Here is a 16,020-nt window from a genome sequence, read left to right on the forward strand (position 1 = left end):
AAGTAGCAGTCAAAAATGAGTTAAAAGAGTCAGAAGATTATAGAGTCCAAAACAATTGCAAGGATGTTATAGGGGTTGGTATAGTACATTATTTAATATTAGTGTATAAAATATTTCAGTTAATCTCATAACTGATTACAGATGCAACAGAAACAAGTCAATCACACATTTACAGTGAGGGAATTTGTATTATTTAAAAGATTGAAAGAATTAACAGATTGTACTTAATGTTAGTCACACTTATGCTGTTTTGTAATAAAATAACTGAAAAAAAGATAAAGGGTGATTAATGATTAAAAACAGGTCCATCTTTGAAATAATACATTTAATGAAACATATTTTCCAAACTGATGACTCATCAGAAGTTAAAGGCTTATAAAGTTTTTAAAGAAATGGTTTTACGGTTTCATTTGGAGTAATTTTACCAAACAGTGGGAGAAAATGAACATTTAAGAACAGCATTGACTCCGAAGGAACTGACATTTAAAGTTTACCTAATATAGATTATATTTATTACATTCTGAGCAGTTGAATAAAAAAATACAGTCCGATTTAATAAATCAGAATATTAAAGAAAAATACATTCATTTCAGGAACACCACGTCAAACACAAAGATTAAATGTTCAGACAAATGCTTGAAAGCCTTTATTCCTGTTAGGATTTTTCACTTACTGAAGCTTAACTTAACTTCAGTTAATGAAACATTTAACATTTAAATTAGATCAGAACAATAAAAAAAGCATTTAAAAACATAAATGTGGGCTTTATGAAAAGTATGTTTAATATCTGCTTGAAGGTTATTTTCATGTTCTTTCATTCTGCCAAATGAGCCTCGTTGGGGCGTATATTCTACCTTATTGACTATTACTGTACCTTTAGCTATAAACCTGTAGCTACTGCCAAAGTTATGGGCAGCCTCTCATAACAACCACAAACTTTAAAATGTAGCCTGTGAACTTTGGTACTTTTATTTCGTTCATAAAAATGAGCAAAATTTATTGTCATTTTAACCTGGATTTGAAGTTGACTGAAGTAAAAAATAATTTTTTTTTTGTTGCATTGTACAAATGCACTCAGTCGTTCAAAAATGAAAGTACTAATGGGTAAATCAAATATAATTATTATTAATTTTAAACCAATGTAAATACATTTATTAAGCATTAATAAGATTTTTGCTTTTTAGAAAACTTAAGACAAAAATAGTCTGGAGAAAATCGGATGTTCCTCCATAATCTGTTTTCTTTCTTTGACTAATCAACTCCTAAACAATAAATAACAATAAAATTATTTGTCCCATAGGTGGTGCTGTTACTCCAAACCAGACAGGTTCAGTCAGATTTGACCCTTTTTTGAGTAAACAAAGCTTGATATCCATTACTAATGTGAGTAAAACCCACTGCAGGCTCATTTAACACACATGTTTAGTCAGTTTGCCTCTGGAAATAAAGGCCTCCCCACACGACTCGCAGGAAAACGGCTTCTCGCCTGTGTGAGTCCTCATGTGGACAGTCAAAGTGTATTTCTTGGTGAAACTTTTACCACAATAAGGACATGAGAAAGACTTTTCACCTGAGTGGGTTCTGACATGATTGAGCAGTATAGTGTTGTCAGTGAAAGACCTTCCACATATATCGCAGGAATATGGCTTCTCGCCTGTGTGGGTTCTCATGTGAATAGTCAAGTTGTGCTTTCGAGCGAAACTTTTCCCACAGTCTATGCAGACATGCGGCTTCTCGCCTGTGTGAATTCGGATGTGGCCGTTCAGACTTCCTCGCTCCCTGAAGGTTTTCCCACAGGTCAGGCACGGGAATGGCTTCTCGCCCGTGTGAATCCTCATGTGACGAGCCAGATCGTAGCTGTAGTTGAATGACGAGTCGCAGACTTTGCAGGCAAAGGGCTTCCCCTTCGTGTGAGCTCTCACGTGAAAGTTGAAGGTGATCTTCCTGATGAAACGTTCCCCGCAAATATGACACGAGAAAGGCTTCTCACCTGTGTGGGTTCTCATGTGGACGTTCAAGTCGTAGCGTCTGGAGAAACCTTTTCCACAAGTTGAGCAGGAACAGGGCTTCTCTCCTGTATGGGTTCTTGTGTGGCTGGCCCACTGGCTGGTGGTTCTGAAGGATTTATCACACAGTTCACAAGGATAGGGCTTCTCGCCCGTATGAACCCTTTCATGTTTGGTTAGGTTGTTTTGCTTGGTGAAGGTTTTCCCACAGGTCTCACATCGGAAAGGATTTCCAGCGATGTGGATTTTTGTGTGGCTGGCCCACTGGCTGGTGGTTCTGAAGGATTTATCACACAGTTCACAAGGGTAGGGTTTCTCTCCCGTGTGAATTCTCATGTGGACGGTCAAGTTATTCTGCTTGTTGAAACCTTTTCCACAGGTCGCACACTGGAAAGGCTTCCCGTCTTTGTGAGTCCTCAGGTGAGCTGTCAGGTATCGAAGTTGAGTGAACGTTTGGCCGCATGTTTCACAGGAAGGCAGGTTCTTTTTACACCGTTTCTTTCTTGGCTTCAACTCTTTATCTCCCAAGGCTTTCAGGTTGCTTCCTTGCTGATGGTTCTCACCATCAGGAGAATTTGCAGAGAAAAGTTGAGCTTTGTTTGGTTCTGGTTGACTCTCTTCTTTAATCTCTTGCTTCACTACAAGCCACTTTTCATCTTGGTCCTCCTGTTCCTCCTTAATCAGCACCGGTTCTGGTTCCTCTTTAACCTGCTCACCAGTCTCCATCATCTGCTCCAGTTGCGGTACATTGTTAACGACGTCCTCATGGGCAGAAGTCACCAAAACCATTTCTATCTCCTGCTTAACTAAAAGCTTCTCTTCATCCTGACAGAGGCGAAACTCTCCCGCTTCTTTTTTGACTGACTGAGACTCTGGATCCCTGCTCATCGTCGCCATCGGCTGGGATTCTGGTTCCGACTGCTCCTCCTCCTTCATTGCTTGACATTTAGTTCGTTGAGACCAAGACTGGAGGTCCTGTCGGAAATGGGAAAGTGATCAACCTGCAGGAAAAACAGAAAATGTTTAATGTTAAGATTGCTAAAACGCAAAAATGTTTTCCTTTTAAGATTTTATCAAAATGTTTAAAAATTGCTTTTAAAATTAATCAGAAATCAAAACTACAAATTATATATGAAAAATATGAGTTAATATTTACACAGCAAATGGCAAAGAGCATAAATATTATTTAAAATAATTTTAAATCTTTTGAAAAATTAAAATAATAAAGCCTGATGTATATTCTTTTCATGTTTGCTTCATTGATAAAACTTTTTAGATGTAGTTCAAACCAGATTATGTCAAAGCTGTTAAATTGACAAAAGAGTACTTAGTTTTTAATGTCGCTACTTCCCAAATTAGGGAAGTAGACTCAAGAATTTAGTTTTTTAATTACAAGAATAAAGTTGAAACAATGTGAAAATAGTCATAATATTAGCAGAATAAATTTGGAATATTAACATAAAATGTGGTAAAATTACAAGTAAAAATAATTTTAAAGAACAAACAAAAGCTTCAGTCAGTGATCCAGATCTAAACCATGTAGAACTTATTAAATTACTACTTTTTTCTCCTAGTACTATTAGTTCATTCTAGTATTATGACTTTATTCTCTCAATTTCAAAAACAATTCTCTTAATTTTGCAATGAAACATTTCATAACCATTCCATGAAGCACGATGTTCATTTTCTTCGTTTAATCAGCATATTTGTCCGTTTGGGGAGTTAACTCTTTGATAAATTACAGGACTTGGTCTAACAGGAGAAGAGGAGTGGGGGATATGATGCTGATTTAATTTGTAATAATTTCATGTTGCAAAAAGTGGACTAGGACCTCGTGGACCTGTATAGCAAAAATTTCAGATGCATTTAAAACACTGTAATGATGAAAAAGTAAAGTATTGTTTCAACAATAGCAACATCAACAACAAAAGAAAATTCAATCAATATTCACCCAGTACACTGGGATTAAAAAAATCTGTTTTATTCCTTAAGTAACAAATATTAAATTATTTTGTTCCAATTATTTTTGTTCAAATAGATGTAACTTCAGGGATTAAGAAATTAACATTTATTTTTCTTGGTGTTTAACTATATAGAGCAACGTAATACATTTTGCTTGGGGTTTATAACAGTTAACTAAAAATGCAAACTCCCTTTAGTCCCAATAAAACCGCAGCTCCAGTCACTTAAATACTTCTTTGGCTGAAGTTGCCTCTGCCAACATGGCGGCCACGCTGACATGTTGCTGCAGCTCCGCCAGTGTAGCAGATAGGCAAGCTAGCACTTATTGCTATTGGTTAAAAGACAAGGTCCTCTTACCGAAAAAACTCGTTTTCCACTTAAATGAGAAGCTCATTAAACATCCCAGGATCCAATAAATGTCCAGCATTGTCTGTTTTTAAGACATTCGTGCTTTTGGCTTCAATGAAACTGGTTGCTTCTGTCCCTCGGGGAGTTAGCTTTTCAGTTAGCTCAGAGGCTAACTGGTTTCCCTCAGGCTGTTACTGTTGACAAAACGGAAATGAATCGGCGTTAACGGCAAGCTGTAACTACTATCGAAGCCTGGGATGGAATACCGTTTTAAGTAGTCTTTAAATGAAGAGCACGGAGCTTTTCGCCCTCTAAATTGTTCGTAGCGACCCAGGTTACAGAGACGTTATCGCGATTTCTCTGTGAGGATGTTTCCCAACATGCTCTGCCCTGCTGCACTGTGTCATCACCGCTGGTGCATTAAAGTACACCTTTAATGCACCATTAAAGGTGTACTTTAATGGTACCATTATATATTTATAAATAGCCTACATTTATAAAAAAATTTACTTATAGTGAAATAAAGTGATCACCACAGTCATATTCAGCACTTTCTAAGCAACATGATACTAAGGATAAAAGAACTAAAAATAATTTAGTTGCTTTAACATTTAGGTAGAAATGAGGTTTAGATTAAGGCGCCATTGAAATGTTTTAATTTCATCGCGTTTTATCACTAAAACCACTAAAAATGGCTTGTTAGTCTGCTTGATTGGGTCTAATGTTTTCAGAATTACTTAACTTCGAGGTATTTTTCTATTAATTTTCTGACTTGAATACATATAGACTAAGAATGATCAATGATGTTCCTTTACTTCAACCTTAATTGGATAATTTTGCATATTTTTATGCAAATTAAAGTATATAAGTTACTTGTTGCTCTTTTAAGTTTATTTATAGAGTTGCTTGTTCTGAAAGTTGAAGACAGAAAACATCTGTTCTACCCTGATGATCTAGTTACTTCATGTGCTTGAGCACAGTAAACAGAATGCACAATGAAGAAAGTCTCTAAGAGAGGAAGCTTTTGGACCACGCAAGAAGAAATGTGTGTGTTTTAAACATTTTTAGCCTCTCATAGCAGGAGCAGTTCTGCAAAAGGACCAATGAGCTTCTGCACAGCTACAGAACCATCTGGGTGCCATGTCACAATGATTTTTGCTTTAAAAAATAAACAGAAAACCCCAGTACTTCAAAATCCAAACTGAACAAGTATATATTTTGTTGAAATTCATAATTTCTAGATTATTTCATACACAAGGGCATCATTTTATTGGGAAAAGCATTACTGCCGTTCTGTTCATTTGTCTAGCTGTGGTTCTCCAGGAAGCGGTTTCTCTTTGTTATGCAGACATCTTGCATCTGATGCATCGCATGACACATACAAGCACAAACAACTTTTCTCCAAAGCAAAGTAATTTATTAACACAATAGTTTAAACTTACAGTCAAAATACTGAGCCAAACTCAAAGTTATCAACATGCAACCTGACGACTACACAAAAGAAAAAAAACCCAACAAACTGAGAAACTCATTTATAATAGTGAAATTATAGAAACATAACAATGCAGCAAACTCACAGTTCAGGATGGGATTTAGAATATCAGCCCAAAAGCTAATAAGGAATCAATCAGGGAAACGGGTCAAATGCAGACTTTACAACAGCCAGCCATGCATGAAAGCACCTGCAGGTGTTTCTGCAGGTGAGTTAAGTTTAAACAAAAGATTAGCAACTCATTTGCTTGTTTTTGCTAATAAGTCAATTTAAACAAAGTAGAAGTAGCAGAAGAGAGGGGTGAATGTGTATTTTTACACACGCAGCATTGGGACGGCTGCATGCGCTGGACCGATGTAAGAATAACTAACTGGGGGAAACTAGTGTTTTGAAGATGGCTTGGGAAAAAAGTTTAGTTTTATTTACTCATTTAATCATTATCTGTTTTGGAGCAAAGACCAGTGGTAAGTTATTATTACCAGTCTTCAAGTTGTGATAATAATTCAGCTCACTGCTATCTACCAGATGTAAATATATATTTGTTGTTTAAAATAAAGTCAGTTAAAGTTTAAATTCATATTTTATTTTCTTTGCAAAGAGAAGTGATGTCATGATGTGTAAACTAGAACAACAGTGAGAGTTGTAGAGTACAAACATTTTTACAAGCAACATGAGTGAGTTTTAGTCACAGAAAGTGATGGAGATTCTAAAAAAAGAACTGTAGAAAAAATAATCAATAGATTAGGTCCTATTAAAATAATTGTTAGTTGCATCCCTAATCTATCCATTTAACCAGCTCTGCACAATAAACTTAGTACTCTGCTTTTAAAACACCCATTAGAAAATATAATCAAGCAATGAAATGGTTGAATATTCAGAAGGAAAAAAAGGATTTAGCAATTTGAAAACCCATCAAGCCAATAAAATAAATCGATATCTGAATCCTAAACTAATTTATCGCTGCCCAGACACAATCCCCTTACTCTGAGATGACTAGCGATAACGTTAAGAATGAAGTTCAGTAAACCTTAAAGGGTCCGATTTTCTTTTTTGAAATTACAATAAGGTCGCCATATCTGTAAAAACAGAGGATATCAAATATTACAAGAAAATTTTGTTTTAATGGCAGCAAAATTATCAAGATCTGACACGACCAACTAGGCAAGTCAATGTGGTTCTTCCTCTGAAATACACTCAGCCATTTGCATAATTGCTTCAATCTACTGACGATAATTAAAAATCAAGTATTTCATTTTTATAAAACTGATACCAAAGTATAACTTCACAAGACATTCCTCATTTTAGTTACTTTTCAGGAAGGAATTCTAATAAAATTACTGCTGTGTTCCATCGTACGTTCATAGGACTTTCCTACTTTATTCTCCTGAAATACAACCTCATTCTGGTAATATGACTAATCTGAATATTATCAGAATCTGAATATAATCACTCTATTCTTCTACTCTTATGACTGTTCTCATATTATTGCAACTTTATTGTGCATATCAGTAAAAATTTAGCATGATTGGTAAAAAATGTTAACCTGTGAATTCCCTGCTGGGTTTCTAGAAATTATTGCTTGATGGAACGATTTCCTATCATGCAAGATGCTTTTCATCTTTTCGAGATCTTATGTGTTGCCTGAAATGACTGTTGTCACTGAAACATTTACCACATGCTTTGCATGAATATGGCTTCTCTCCTGTGTGAGTCCTCATGTGAACCGTTAGATTATATTTCTGAGCGAAACCTTTTCCACAAACGCGACAGACAAAAGGTCTTTCACCCGTATGAACTCTGATGTGTGTTTTTAAACTTCCTTTCTCCCTGAAATTCTTTCCACAGGTTGCGCATGAGAACGGCTTCTCGCCTGTGTGAATCATTTCATGATTAGACAAATGCCAGCTATAATTGAAAGAACTGCCACAGACTTTACAGATATACGGCTTCTCGCCCGTGTGACTCCTCTCGTGAACATTCAAGGTAGTCTTTCTGGCAAAACGTTTTCCACATGTCAGGCATGACAAAGATTTCCCACTTGAGTGAATCTGCACGTGCCTGTTGAGTGTGTTTTTATGGGTAAAACATTTTCCACAAGTTGGACATGGAAAGGTCTTCTCCCCTATGTGAGTCCTGGTGTGGCTGACCCACTGACCGTTGGTCCTGAAAGATTTATCGCACAGTTCACAGGGAAAGGGTTTCTCCCCTGTATGAATTGTCCTGTGGGCGGTCAAGTTGCTCTGCTTGGTGAAACCTTTTCCGCAGATGGCACACTGGAAAGGTTTCCCATCTTTGTGAGTCCTCAGGTGAACAGTCAGGTATCGAAGCTGAGTGAAACTTTCACCGCATATTTCACAGGAAAACGACTTTTTCTTCTGTGACGTCAACTTTTTCACTTTATGTGCGTCTTTCTGATTGCTTCCTTGTTGAAGTTGGTTCTCATTTTCATTAATGCTTTCAGAGAGGAGTAGGTTTTGGTTCAGTTCTGGTTTACTGGCAGGAGTCACCATGATGCTCTCTGTCTCCTGCTTCACTACAAGCTGCTCTTCATCCTCTTTAACCAGAACAGGCTCAAGTTCCTCCTTTATCATGTCGTCACCAGCAGGGGTCACTGTGAAGGAGTCAGTCTCCAGCTTCACTACAAGCAGTTCTTCCTCTGGAGAGACACGAAGTTCAACCTGTTCTTCTTTGACTGGTCGAGGTTCCGGTTCCTCCTGTTCCACTTTCATCTCTAGAGCGTTTGGACTGGAGTTTATCTCTTGGTGAACAAGAAACCGATCAGCAACAACCTCCCAAGTAAAAGTGGACATGGTGGAGCAGAAGACCTGATGGAGAGAAGAACAGAAGCAGAACTTTAACTAGAAGATTTTAACTAAATCTGGAATATTTGGAGTTGCTTGCTCAAGATTAACTGCTGCAGATTCAACAACTTGATGAAATCTCTGCTCTATCATTTAGGGCTGAAACTATTAAAGCAGATTAATTGTGATTAACTAAATAATCATCAGCTAATTTAGTAATCAAATGACTACTAACAAAGTATAGACTCAAAAGAAAACCATTTGCTGAGAAACAACACAGAGCTGTAATAAAACTAAAACTAAAAAAAAACCCAACATTTTGAATTTAAGAAGTCTAAATCCGTTCTACCCAGAATTCCTCAGGTGGTAGTTTCACCTGCATCACATTTTGTTAAAAAAATAAAAATAAAAAATAAAATTAAAAAAAAAAAAATAATAATAATAAGAGTTTAAAAATCTCCTATTGAACAACTTTTTCTATCCAAGTATTAATTGCAAACAATATCACCAGATCACCCCTTCACTGTTCTGGACGCTCAGTCCAGCAGGAAGGCCTGAGCTTTTCACATGTTGTTGTTAGAGATATTTATTTAGCTGCAGAAGCTTCCTTTGCTTCAAATGATCCAGTGTTCACTACAGGAATGCTGCGTTACTGAATTTTAGGTAGTGTTTATTTTCCTATTTAAAAAAAGATTGGGTTGTTTATATTTTTATGCAATTTTAATATTTAAAATTGCAGAACCTGTAATTTTGTTTCATTGGATTACTGGAATACTGAAATAATCATTAGCTTCCAATAGCTGATTTCTTTGTCCACATTTTGTTAATGTAAAAGTATTAAGAGTTGTGAAAGTTTCTTACTGTTCCAGAAATCTGCAGGTTAGTGCTCTTTTTGTTATAAGCTACACTTAGATAATAAAACCAGTGAAGACATTGACTTTATGTTTCCTAATTTTATTCAGAAAAATCGAATAACGAGAAATCAAAGGGCCTTAACTGACTGGATTTCTGCGTCCTAAAAAGCATATTCAAAATTAACTGGGCTAAACACTTTTTCAATTTGTTTATAATACTTTCTTCACTTCCTTAAAGCTGTGAAGCTATATATACAATCAATATCAGACTCCATCAAAAACGAGGCACTCAAAACTATTTTATATCCGTATTTTTGTTTGTTTATTGTTTAACTAAACATCACTTGTTTGTTTAAGTCGGTGCCGTCCGTATTCCTCTGTATATCCCTTTCCTTAGTTTGTTATGCATTTTTGAGTTTCTTTGTTTTTACTGGCCGCTGTTTCCACTCCCAATATGGCGGAAATGAAACGTCTCCGTCCAGAAGCTAGCTAACGTTTACTGTCCCAGCACGTCAAATATTGCTCTCTCACCGTAAGAATGTCGTCCGTGTTCCTCGGAGAAGCAGATGCTAGCAGTGCAGAGTCCAGTTAGCCGCCAGTAATATCCGTGAACAGTCCGTTTTGCCCCCTTTTCTCTAAAACTAAACTGTTTGCTTCTTGTTCATAGTGTTAGCTTGACCGCTAGCTTTGAGGCTAACTAGTCTCCATCAGGCAGCTGTTGCTCCTAAAACAAGAGGAAACTATGTCTAAAGGCGTGTTTCAAATATCAACAAAGCTAAGAAGGAGATATGACTGTTTTAATAAAAAGCGAAGAACTCAAACTTTATTTCCTCATCTTCTTTCTTTTTGCTTTTGGGGTTGGAATGATAGCCCCATTCATCGTGCGTTGCTTCCTCTTCTTCTTGTAATTATTGGCGTTTAGCAAACAACCTAAAAGTGTAGCGCTGGTGCCACCAGCTGGTAAGGAGTGTGGACAGTGGATTCTGACATCTAATTAAAAGAACACTGAAGAACTTGATATTGTAATCTCCTAATATACATTTCTCATTTCAATCTTTGTAAGGTATCATATTTCTTACAGCGTACCATAACGTGTTCAACTGTCTCTTCCTGATCACAAAACTTTTATTTTCCTCACTTTCTTCTTTTCCTACTCTCCAATTTGCTTTATTTGCTGTTATTTCTACTGTTAGCTTTTTGTTTTATCTGCTATTTTTCTCTCGATAGAAGCTACTTCTGGTCTGGCGTTCTGATTGGCTGTGGTTCTGGAGGAGAGCGTCAGCTGAGATAATGAAGTAATAATAATGATGATTGTTAATGTTTTTGCTAATGACTTCAAAGACGTTTCCCTTGCATGCTTCAGTGTTAGGCCATATCTGTTCATTCTCTTTTTGGAGGCTTTGCGGTGAGCCTGGAGTCCAGTTTTCCACTATTTTCTGTTTTTCAAAACTCTCTTTTTCACTTCCTGCTAGTAATGCAGTAATATATACGGTACACAACAGAAACGACAGACATCAAAACAGGGTAAACAGGAATCTTAATGGCTTAGAGTGACAGGGAAGAGCTCTTTAAAACTGCCAGTGTTAATGGATTAGCGCAAATTTCACTTAAAAAAAACACTGTGATGGACGTTTGGATAAAACATGCAATTTTATTTTTAATGTTAGTTTCAGTTCTCTTTGAATCACAATAAAAATATAAGAGCAAGTTCATTTCACTTCAGTCTCAATTGATCTAAACAAGAACAACATTTGTTCAGCAGAACAGAGGAAAATAAACAACAAATATATCATTGGAAATATTAAATATAAGAGTGACAGGAACATTTTGGTAAATAAGAATGACAGAAATCAGCTGTGATTCCATTATGGCTCCTGGATCACAGAGAACTACAATTAAACCAGACGAATAAAGAACAGAACAGCAGAGCCATCAGAACAACAAACCCTGATCAACAATCAGAAGGAGGAGAGGAGTTGGGTTTACAGAACTCTACAGAACCACAAACATAAACCCCAGCATGAAGCAGCTGAGTGAATCTGGTCTGGACTCTGTGGAGGAGAGTCATGGTCTTAGAGACGCTGTAGAAGGACAGAAGACCTGCTCCGTGATCCAGGAACACTCCCACTCTGGAGGAAACTGGACCTGAGACGGAGGTCCAGAAGTTGTTGTGGCCATAACTAAAACCACTTTGGGAACAACTCAATACCCAAGAATTGGCATTATGTCCAAATACACATTCATTTCCCCATCCTGCCTTGTTGATATTCTTGTATGCGACTCCTACATAAACTTGCTGCCCGCTCCACTCCACCTCCCAGTAACAACGTCCAGTCAGACGCTCTCTGCTCAGGACCTGGTAACATCCGGTGAATCTGTCTGGGTGTTGAGAATAAGACTGATGTTGGCACATTCTTTGTGCCTTCCTGTTCCTCTCTGATAATAACAGATTTCTGTGTGCTGTGTTTGGATCCAGAGTGATTTCACATGAATATTTTAATAATCCAGCTCTGCTCTTTGGTTCTGGTTCTGAGAATAGATTATCCACCTCAGTGACCATCAGTGAGATGTTTGTCCACGTGTCTCTCAGGACATCCTGTAGTTTACCTCCGAGACTCTTTAAGGATGTGGCAGCAGCTGAGTCACAGCTCAGAGGACGGATGTTGATGCTGGATGAGCCTTTAGGCTCCCTGGGTGGCAGTGAGGGGTAGTTGAGGAGAAACTGGTTGTGATCCTCTGTGTGTGAGAGCTGCTCCAGCTCAGCGTCTTTCCTCTTCAGCTCAGTGATCTCCTGCTCCAGCTTCTCCTGAACATCTTTGACTCGACTCACTTCATCTTCCTGCTGGGATCTGATGTGGTGCTTCACCTCAGAGCTTCTTTTCTGGAGGAGACGGATCAGCTCAGTGAAGATCTTCTCACTGTCCTCCACTGCTTCATCAGCAGAGTGATTGATGGCCTCCACCTCCTGCTGAAGCAGCTTCACATCTTTCTCTCTGTCCTGGATTCCCTGATGGATGCTTCCCCGCCTCTCCTCCAGCTCTCTCTGCCTATCAGTCCTTTCTGCTGCAGTTGACACTGTGTCATGGTCTTTATGTTCATCCATTAAACAGATGAGACAGATACACTTCTGATCAGTGCGGCAGAACATCTTCATCACCTCATCATGCTGAGAGCAGATTTTCTTCTGGAGGTTCTTGGACGGCTCCACCAGCTTGTGCTTCTTCAGTCCAGCGACATCAAGGTGAGGTTGGAGGTGATTCCTACAGTAGGAAACCAAACAGACCAGACAGGACCTGAAGGCTTTCAGTTTCCTCCCAGTGCAGAAATCACAGGCCACGTCTTCAGGTCCAGCATAGCAGTGATCAGCAGGAGCAGGTTGGAGTCCAGTCTTCTTCAGCTGCTCCACTAAAGCTGCTAGCATGGTGTTCTTCTGCAGGAGAGGCCTTGGTGTGAAGGTCTGTCTGCACTGAGGGCAGTGGTAGATTTTCTTCTCCTCATTCTCATCCCAGAAGCTTTTAATGCAGCTCATGCAGTAGCTGTGTCCACAGGGAATCGTCACCGGATCCTTCAGTAGATCCAGACAGATCGGACAGGAGAAAGTTTCTCGGTCCACATGAACTGCCTGCTGCGCCATTTCTCCTCTCAGTCACAGTGACCGTGTGAGTTTCATCTCCAGAGAACAGAAACTGGTTTGAGCTCTGATCCACCAATCACAGGTCAGTGCAGAGAAGCTGCAGCCAATCAGGTTTTACCTTCAGCAGATGTTAGCTCCACAGAGCTATTTTAGATCAGGAAGGAGAGGGAGGAACGTCAGGCTTTGATTCCAGGAAGAGGGCGGCTGTAAAAATGAAAACGGTTACATTTTAAACTTCTTCACAGCTTATTTCTGTTACATCTAAACTATTAAGCTATCCACTGTACCAGATCATGAAATAAAATAGTTACTGAAGAAACTGGGTTTGTTTGGATCTCAGGAACGTCTGTTATTGTTTCCTAACTTCACTATAATGGCAACACAACACACATGTACATCATGTTCACATCAGTTTATTTGCTGTTGCTGAAAATGCATCTTTATGAAAAGCTGTGACACATTCCATGACTGACAGCAGGCAGAAGTGCTGCAGCCAGACGTGGAGGTTCTGGACATTTTTAACTCCATCCTAGCAGAACTTCACCAACATTGTTGAGTTTAGGAGTAAAAATCTGCTTCAACCACAGAATAACCAGAAAACATTTCATTTATATCTCACGCCACCTAACAATGATAAATCTTTACTGGTGGATTTGTGAGATTGGATTTTTTAAAAGCACATTCCTTTCACTGTAGCATTGAAATCCACAAATCACCACTGCAATACCAATCATACCAATCATTTTACAATGATTTTACCTGCTACTTTAATCTATGCCAAATAAACTCCTGAACACATTAAACACACATTAAAAGTAAGTACTTTTTACAATCAACACACCTTTTGACTCTTCGGACGCCGGGCTGCCAGTTTTAAACAATGTTTGTTGTTGCTCCATGAAAAGTGCCGTAGTAACCGCAGTACTAACCGCTGTATTTGGGGGAAAACAAACCAACTGCACTAGATAGAAAATGCAAATTCAAAAGTAAACAGTTCCAACCAGAAGTTAAGGACTTCACTACATAAACATCAAGATAATTGGAAAAATAAAACATTAAATTTTGCTGTAATAAAAAAAACGGTTATTTGCACTATTAACATTTGAACAGGAAAGTGTCTTCACTTGTGACATTATTGCATAGTTTTATTTTAGTTCTATTTTTATCTATACTTCTGTTGTTTTTATACTTTTAACAATTTTAGTTTCATTACATTTGTGGCTTTTTCTCAGTAGCTAAGTTGAATGTTACTATCAACCTTACAGTTAAAATGATTAATTGTAAGTTTGAATTCTTTTTTACTAAACTCTGGTATGTAGGAGAAAAGTTGTCTGTATTTATTTCACACACGTCGCATCAGATCACGCCAGCGCTGGATGGACTGGAGCTTCTACCTGTTCGTTTTACACCCAGGCCCTAACAGGCAGGTAATTATAAACATAACTGAGGTTGAACTATTTGACTATTTTTTTTATATTTCAGGTGTAAAATCAACCATTTTGATCTAAATTAATATTTTTATCAGTAATTGCCCAAACCAAAATTAGACTCCTATTGCACCACAATATAATGAAAAGAAAACTTTCCAAATTTCACTGGACTTAAGTTGTTTTATTGAAGAAAGCCAATCAGAGAGAACAGTACAAATATTACAACTAAATTATTAGATTTCCATGTGGAGAAGTAGCAGCAGTGGTTTAAGGAACTACACATAAATGCTTTTGACAGGAACTCGACAGGGAGCAGGTGACCCCTGACCCCTGACCCTGTCCTGGCCTCACTTCACTGGCTGCCTGTATATTTTAGGATTCATTTTAAAATTCTTATGTTTGTTTTTAAATCACTACATAATCTTGCCCCGCTTCTTCACCCCACATACCTTATCGGTCTCTCAGGTCCGCAGATCAGCTGCTCTTGGAGGAACCGAGGTCCAGCAGGAAGCTCAGAGGGGACAGGGCTTCTCTGTCAGGGGCCCCATATGGAACGACAGAGAGGCCCCTTCACTGTCCACTTTTAAAGCTCGTCTTAAAACCATCTATTTCACTTGGCTTTCAACTCCAGCGGGATCCAGTTTTAAATTGTATGTTTTTGTTTTTAAACTGTAAGTTTTTATTTTACGTTTGTTTTTGTTATGTTGTGTTTTGATGTCTGGACTCTGTAGAGGAGAGTCGTGGTTTTAGAGACGCTGCAGGACAGAAGACCTGCTCTGTGATCCCGGTACAGTCAGACTCTGGAGGAAACCGGACCTGAGATGGAGATTCGTATGTTCTGACCAAAACTAAAACCACTTTGGAAACAACTCAGCGCACTCAGATTTTCATTATGGCCAAATCCACATTCATTCACACCTTCAGCTCTGTTAATACTCTTGTAAGCAACGGTTATATTATATGAACTTGTTTCCCTCTCCACTGCACCTCAGAGTAACAACACCCAGTCAGACTCTCTACTCAAAACCTCAGTCCCATCAGTGAATCTGTCTGGATGACTAGAATAATATGTTGACATATTCTTTTTGTGTACTGCACAATTTCTAAAAGCAATAAACTAGACAGACAGACAGACAGACAAGGGGAAGAACCAACACAGCAAGAAAAGATAGCACAAGTAGCAACATTCAAGTCATGGCCAGCCAAGGCAGTGACATCAGGGTGTCTGCGGTTTGACCATGAATTTTGTACAGCCTGCTCTCCCATCCAAAACAGTTTCTGAAAGAGATGGCATTATATCAGAGCATGTCCGTGAGTCTGGTCATACGATTCCATGGTTTTCATTCGGACGGAGGGAGGAGACTTTCTGCATGGAGTTTGCATGTTCTCCCTGTGCATGGTGGGTTCTCTCCAACTTCCTCTTTCCAGCTTCCTCCCACAGTCCAAAACATGACTGTCAGGTCTCTCTAAATTGTCCCTAGGTGTGTGAGTGT

The 16,020-nt window shown here is 38.4% G+C and overlaps 3 protein-coding genes across 4 annotated transcripts; all 3 read right to left on the reverse strand.

The window, feature by feature from the left end:
- Positions 1-69: 69 nt before the first annotated feature.
- Positions 70-4,721, reverse strand: LOC103149993 (gastrula zinc finger protein XlCGF26.1-like). 2 transcript variants are annotated; one of them, XM_016680366.1, is made up of 3 exons: positions 4,326-4,721; positions 1,377-3,007; positions 70-1,336 (listed from the first exon to the last, which is right to left on the reverse strand). In XM_016680366.1, the coding sequence occupies exon 2, from the start codon at positions 2,940-2,942 to the stop codon at positions 1,410-1,412; it is 1,533 nt and encodes a 510-aa protein (XP_016535852.1). In that variant the 5' UTR covers positions 2,943-3,007; positions 4,326-4,721; the 3' UTR covers positions 70-1,336; positions 1,377-1,409. The 2 variants fall into 2 exon arrangements, with proteins under 2 accessions (XP_016535852.1, XP_007569467.1); XM_007569405.2 differs by having other exon boundaries at positions 70-3,007.
- Positions 4,722-5,711: 990 nt separating this feature from the next.
- On the reverse strand, positions 5,712-10,368 carry LOC103149997 (oocyte zinc finger protein XlCOF6.1-like). Its single transcript, XM_007569416.2, has 2 exons — positions 9,995-10,368; positions 5,712-8,633 (listed from the first exon to the last, which is right to left on the reverse strand). The coding sequence occupies exon 2, from the start codon at positions 8,616-8,618 to the stop codon at positions 7,407-7,409; it is 1,212 nt and encodes a 403-aa protein (XP_007569478.1). The 5' UTR covers positions 8,619-8,633; positions 9,995-10,368; the 3' UTR covers positions 5,712-7,406.
- An 858-nt stretch (positions 10,369-11,226) lies between these two features.
- LOC103150028 (tripartite motif-containing protein 16-like) lies at positions 11,227-14,007 on the reverse strand. Its single transcript, XM_007569453.2, has 3 exons — positions 13,939-14,007; positions 13,216-13,301; positions 11,227-13,133 (listed from the first exon to the last, which is right to left on the reverse strand). The coding sequence occupies exon 3, from the start codon at positions 13,095-13,097 to the stop codon at positions 11,415-11,417; it is 1,683 nt and encodes a 560-aa protein (XP_007569515.1). The 5' UTR covers positions 13,098-13,133; positions 13,216-13,301; positions 13,939-14,007; the 3' UTR covers positions 11,227-11,414.
- Between the last annotated feature and the right edge of the window lie 2,013 nt (positions 14,008-16,020).

This window comes from Poecilia formosa, unplaced genomic scaffold, assembly GCF_000485575.1.
Source record: "Poecilia formosa unplaced genomic scaffold, Poecilia_formosa-5.1.2 Scaffold240, whole genome shotgun sequence".
Classification (NCBI taxonomy): Eukaryota; Metazoa; Chordata; class Actinopteri; order Cyprinodontiformes; family Poeciliidae; genus Poecilia; species Poecilia formosa.